The following is a 6,285-nucleotide window of genomic DNA, read 5'->3' as shown; positions in this document are numbered from 1 at the left end:
CGACCAAAGACTACATGGAGAAGGACAATGAACAGAGAATCGAGCAAGTCTTTCAGTGAACGAAAGGCTATGGTGCAGGATAGGAATAGTTGGAAATCTTTTGTGATTAGAATAAGTTCTTGAATTTATATTTTTGAATATATCAACAATAATAATAATAAATGGATCATTTGGAATGCTACTTGAAATTAAAGACAAGAAGAATAATTTGACTCTATAGGTATCGACAATAAAATCATTTTTCGGCCTTCGAATCATTTTTGTCAACAACAGTTTCCACAGTTTCAGATAGTATCCGAGTCAGAAAATACTATTAAGACTAATTACCATAAACTTAATTTGGTGGTTACTTGAGTATTACTGCAGTTATTTTTTCAAGCTCTTATTATATATATTATTATATTATGAATATTAGTTTTAATAGCAAAGCCTATGTGAGCTTCTCAAAAGTCTACTGTATGAGGTGCATTAATTATTGAAGACAAAAGGATTTTGGATGTCATATTTTTGTATATCATATAAAGCAAGAACTGTAACTTTAGATGCTAACGTTGGTTCGTTTAGTTTTTTTTAGAGATCTATGAGATCCATAAATTAAGTTTCAATATTTATTTGAGAGTTTCTACAGAATTTTTCAAGGTTTCGATGATTTTAATCATTGCAATATGTTTTTCATTAAATAATTATAATTTTTTCTTATGCTTTTAGTATTAAAATCAAAACTTTATATTTTCCAGTATAGTTTTTTTTTATTTATTTAATATAGTTAATTTTTCTTTAATGAGTTCCAGTAAAAATTTAAATTTATATGAAAACTTACATGACTAAAATTATTATATATATAAATATAAATGTTTCGTTCAGCATTATCTAAAAATATTTTGTTAAAAATCCGAAAAAAGTATGAATGTGACTAGCAAAGTTTTTCATTTCCAATTTGTCTCAATAAAAGAAAAATACATATTATATCCATTATATATTTGAGTGCAAGAAGTAAATAATTTTCCTTTTTCAATATATCCAATTTAAAAAATATTCATCAAAATGTATTGGTATTAAAAAGTCAAGAATTTTCTGCTGCTAATTTGTTCCAATAAAAGAAATTTACATCAAATCTGGAATATATTCGATTGCATTAAGTAAATAGTTTTCCGTTTGTAATTTATTTAATTAAAAAAATGTTCATCAAATCCAAATTATGTTCGCCCGCAAGAAGTAAGTAGTTTTCCATTTTTAGTTTGTCACATTTAAAGAATATCGCAACAAATCCGAAATATATTCGACCGGAGAAAATAGAGACTTTACTATATCTAATTTAACCCATCAAAGAAACGTCCGTCAAAGTTCAAATGCATCATCTTCACAAAACAAATAATTTATTTAAATGTGTAGTAACTAATCTCCAATTATTTATATTTTAGAAGCCCTGCAATGGAAAATTATAATTCAATTCTACTAATGCCACGAATATACCTACTATCCATATAATAATATCCATTAATATCGATTTTTACAATAATATCCAGCAATTCACTTTGATGTTCAACTAAAAGAGCATTTATGGCGTTCTATATCTGAAACGATTTCATGGTATATAAGCTCTTTTAATCAAATATATAATAGTTATTTTTATCCATATTTATATTAATTCTTTAATTTTAATGCTTTATTATCAACTTACTTGTCATTCTTCAATATGGAATACAGAAGAGTTTCAGAAAGTCCCATGCATTTCTGTGAAATTCTGTGTTTAGTGTAAACTTGGGTTTAAGCATATATAACTAAGGTATATATGCATAATGGAGAGGTTTCTTTTTATTATTGGGTGAGTAACTTAAATCGAAAAAAATTGTTTTTAAAAAGTCTCAATCAAAGAATAAAATAATTAATAACCAAACTTACGTGTATTTGGTTGTAATATTCTTCAGCTTCGCGCTCAAGGCGTTCGATGGTCTCTACGCGTTGCTCCACTCTTTCCATTACCATCCAAATAAATTCTATTGGCCGATATATGCTCTTAAATACCTTTGTGATTGGCTCTACGATAAACACCTGTAATGTTAAAATAGCCAACTCTACGAAAATTGTTTATTATTATTTATTGCCTCTTGTGCTATGGAAACGAAGTTGTTACCTTTCAACGCACTAAAAAAGTACTTTTTAGGTTGGGTTAGTTTAATAATTTCTGTTAAGCGTTCCTCTGTAAAGATCGGCCGACTTGCAGGAATAATTCTCAAACGCCCGGCTTCACCAGATAGTTCCATATGCATAGGAAAGGCTTGGCGATGTGGCTTTAACAGTAGCTTCTCTTTTTTATAAATGTCACTCGAACCCCACATTCTATCAAATTGCTCAATTCAAAATTTGGTAAAAATGGTTCAAGATTACTTAAATTTTAGTCAGTCCTAAAAGCTGTTAAATTTTGTAACTCTCGAAACGGATTTATCAAAGCATTTATAAACAAAATAAAAAATATTAACTAAAATAAAAATTTTATATCAATATTTTACTTTATAAATTAATATCAGGTTACTTTGTTTAAACTGAAAACATAATTTATATGTTACAGGGTGATCAAACCCATATGTAATACATACGTTGTCACCACAATTAATGTTCATCAAGTGAAAAGACATTGGTGCAATGTGACTATAGATTCTAGTTTATTTCAGATATCGGGCTATCAATAATTATTAATCAATATAAAATATATACGTCAGAAATGATGAGTTGTTCAAATTTTGTGCTTATAATTATTTAAGTAATTATTATTTAAGTAATTTGTTCAGTTCAATTATCCAACCTGTTCTTTGTTAGGCATCCTGATCTATAGCAGAATGGATTGAATTTGGAGCTTTTAAGGGAAAATTTTTTGTTTCAAGAAACATATATTCGTATTTCGTAATTCGTATAACTCATACTAAAAAGCATTAAGTGCTCTAATCAAAGGTAATATGCATACGTTGATACTTATTGAGTAATACTCAATCCTTGGATATACAATACAAGTTGTTGATAAGATAATAAAAAAAAGGTTTTGTTTAAAAAATTCAAATATAATAAATCTTTTATTATTTTGAATAATGAATATACATTTATATGTATTTTTTTGTTTTCTGAGAAATTTATCTATGGAAATGCTGCATCAATAACTCCGTTAAAATCGTTTTTACTTTTATGTTTACTACCCAAGCCAGTACCGGATTTCCTTTCAAGTAATTCGAGATTTTCTTGCTTATGCTTCTCTGACAATTTTATCGACTTATCAAATTCCACTTGCAGCATCATATTTTCTCTTGTTAGAAACTTTAATCTCAAAGTAGAAAGTCTTTTATGAGAATTCGTGCTGAAATCATCCAATTCTTCAGGCATATCTCTACAAAAGTTTTCTATGTTTTTCCCTGCCTTCATAATGCTATTCAAGGACTTCTCTGTAGACCTTCTAACATTAGTTGGATTGCCACTTTCATCGATAATCAAATGGAATACATCTCCTTAAAAATGATTAATTAATATACTTAATTTATTTTTACAATTTAAGTTTTAGTTTACCTAAATTATCTAACGCACGTACTACATGATCTTCTATTTTAGTCAAGTCTTTCCATTTTTGACGTACAACATCTTCCTCAAAAATAAAAGGTTTGCAATCTATTTGAATATAAATATTAAGAGTTATTAATGTATAAAATGTTGTGCAAAAAATTAAAGTTGACACTTCTAAAGGACACTTCTCTACTTACCCGAAGTAGACACTTTTTCAAATACATCAGGGGGGTCCAATAGCGTAGAATCCACTATTCCGAAGTCGAAGGGCATTGAATCCATTATTCTTGCGATAATCAAAACCACTTTTAGAAAACTTTATCTATCTATATAAAGTAAAATTGTTTAAAATGAAAACGAAAAGAGTTCCTCAATCTGAAATTTTAAAAATAATATTTATTTATTAAGTATTGAATTAATAGTTTAATGGGAAATAAATTAGAAAAACGAACTCGCACGAAAAGCTTTTACTAAACCAATCAGTATAGGCAACTGCAAATGAAAAAATAGAATTTCTTTTGACATTAATTTTCAAATAATCAAAAATGCAGTGTTGCATTTTCTGAATTTAATAAAAACTATTTCTTGTGAGTTTGACAACTCATTTCCGTTTTACATATGATATCATCTAACATTTTGCTATGTTTTTGCAGACTTTTAATTTTTAAGCATTTTTTTTAACAGATTAAAACAATTGTTTCTTCGGTATTCTGAAGAAGTCACGCATTGTCATCAAAATTTTAATACTTCAACAACTAAGTTCTTTAACTTAGAAAAAAAATTGTAGAAATAATAACTATTCCCGAGAAAAAAAAATGGTGGTAAGTATTATTTGCATAAAACTAGAATAAAGTTTGAGCGCAAAAAATGTTGAGATGACCATAAGTTCAGTTGATTGATCAGTATGACCTTTTCTAATGAACTTCGTTTTTAAAAAGATTATTGGTGATCTCTACACTGAGAAAAAATTAGCACTCTTAAGATTGGTACTATATACTCTGAACCCGATTTCAATTTTTTATCACTCGAAAAGTTGGCACCCATTCCTGAGCCACCTCTTCTTTTTCATCACAATCTTCATTATTTCCGTTACACCTTCCTTGTTTTTTGAGCTTAGAAGAAATCAATTTGCGTAACATTATTCAATGTTCCCTACAATAAAACCACCAATAGTCTATAGTTATATAAAAATATATAGTTATACAGGGATCGTGCACTGCGACCTAGAAGATCTATTGTGCCCCTTAGTCGGATTAGTGTGTTTCTCCAAGTCTGATTTCTTTAATGAAAGACAGCATACAGCCTATCTTTCCTGGTCTTGGATCCTTATCATCCATAAAATACCCTCCTAGGTGTTTCTTTCGCTTGTGCATCAGTGCCCCAAGCACTTGGTATGCATTTTCTCACTCTTCTTTACAGCATCTGCAGTCTGAGTTGGATTGAATTCCTAACTTCGATAGGTGATTATTCAATCTACAGTGTCCGATCAATAATCCCGCAATAATACAACTAATCTAATTATAAAAATAAATTATAGTATTTAATTTTAAAACTATTAATCAAAATTTTTAATTAATTTCTTCCACGAATTTTTGTTTGTTTGGAACTTTGTTCATTAAAATTTTGTATAAAAACTTTACATTTGCTAATTAATTCCCATTTATTTTGAAAATGTCCATTAGTTTTTTGTTGTCGTTTTGTTTTTGTTTGAAAGCCAAAATATTATAAACAATTTGTGCCCACTGATTTTGGAACAATCATTTGGGCCAGCAGTGGTCGTAATTATGTTTGCCCGACCCGTGGGTTAATTGTATTCATGCTATGCTTAATGGCTATTAAGCAAGCTCAGAAATTTACACCCAATGCCAATGTCTTCCGACACATAAAACAAATATTTACTTACCTTACTTACAATTGCGACAAACTGTGTCATTAGGTGGCGATGGCGGCGGCATCAATAGCCAAACACAACTACAACATTTATATCAATATCTATAACAAACACAAAACAACAAAACAACAACAACAACACAATAACAATAATAATAATAATGATTACAGTAGCAAAAACAACAAATGAATCTAATTGAACTGTACTCATATTTGAATTACAATAACAAGAAGAACGCCAATAGTATTCTTTGTATATGTATTGGAGGTATTGGGGTATTTATAAGCGAAGCGAAGTCAGCATAAAACAACAACAATAATAATGCTTTTTATAAGCAATGAATTTTTAATTGAAATTTAATTACCAAACATGACTAAGCATTAATTTTGCATGCAAACGAAAAACGGAACGTTACACTCACACAAGCACAAGTTCATGTGCAAATAGAAGTGCAAATGTAAATGTGAATGTAAAATAGCACTTATATTCACTTATAGCCTTCAATTTTTTTTATTCCATTTTCTTATACCACACAAAAATGATTAGAAAAGTGTTTAATGGGATTCTGCAAAAGAAAATTAATATTCTTTGCTTCCATAAAACAAAAAAAAATTAATTAAAATTATTAATAATCTTAATTTTTTCTTGCCGAGAGTGACGCATATTATAACGAAAAAAAAAAACTATTTAAAAATTGAACGATATCGAATAACAAAGCAAAGACAAGAACAAAAATTATATTTAATTTATTGAAATTTGGCAACACTGTTTCGAGTATTGTCAAGTACTCATCATCAGTTGTCATCATCAGGAAATATTCGAATTTCTTAATTAGAAATTATATATAC

The 6,285-nt window shown here is 28.4% G+C and overlaps 1 protein-coding gene and 1 long non-coding RNA gene across 3 annotated transcripts; both read right to left on the bottom strand.

Moving 5' to 3' along the window:
- Nucleotides 1-891: 891 nt before the first annotated feature.
- Nucleotides 892-2,461, bottom strand: LOC119689630. Its single transcript, XR_005253467.1, has 5 exons — nt 2,135-2,461; nt 1,903-2,075; nt 1,682-1,833; nt 1,478-1,574; nt 892-1,426 (listed from the first exon to the last, which is right to left on the bottom strand). It is a non-coding gene; the product is annotated as an uncharacterized LOC119689630 (long non-coding RNA).
- Nucleotides 2,462-3,116: 655 nt separating this feature from the next.
- On the bottom strand, nt 3,117-4,036 carry LOC119662115. Of its 2 annotated transcripts, none has more exons than XM_038071670.1 (4): nt 3,999-4,036; nt 3,744-3,872; nt 3,553-3,651; nt 3,117-3,494 (listed from the first exon to the last, which is right to left on the bottom strand). In XM_038071670.1, the coding sequence occupies exons 2-4, from the start codon at nt 3,826-3,828 to the stop codon at nt 3,130-3,132; spliced, it is 549 nt and encodes a 182-aa protein (XP_037927598.1). In that variant the 5' UTR covers nt 3,829-3,872; nt 3,999-4,036; the 3' UTR covers nt 3,117-3,129. The 2 variants fall into 2 exon arrangements, with proteins under 2 accessions (XP_037927598.1, XP_037927597.1); XM_038071669.1 differs by having other exon boundaries at nt 3,744-3,921; nt 3,999-4,033.
- Nucleotides 4,037-6,285: the final 2,249 nt, after the last annotated feature.

Source organism: Teleopsis dalmanni, chromosome X, assembly GCF_002237135.1.
Source record: "Teleopsis dalmanni isolate 2A chromosome X, ASM223713v2, whole genome shotgun sequence".
NCBI lineage: Eukaryota > Metazoa > Arthropoda > Insecta > Diptera > Diopsidae > Teleopsis > Teleopsis dalmanni.
Note: the sequence above shows the minus strand (reverse complement) of the source record. Positions and strands in the feature narration are given on the sequence as shown.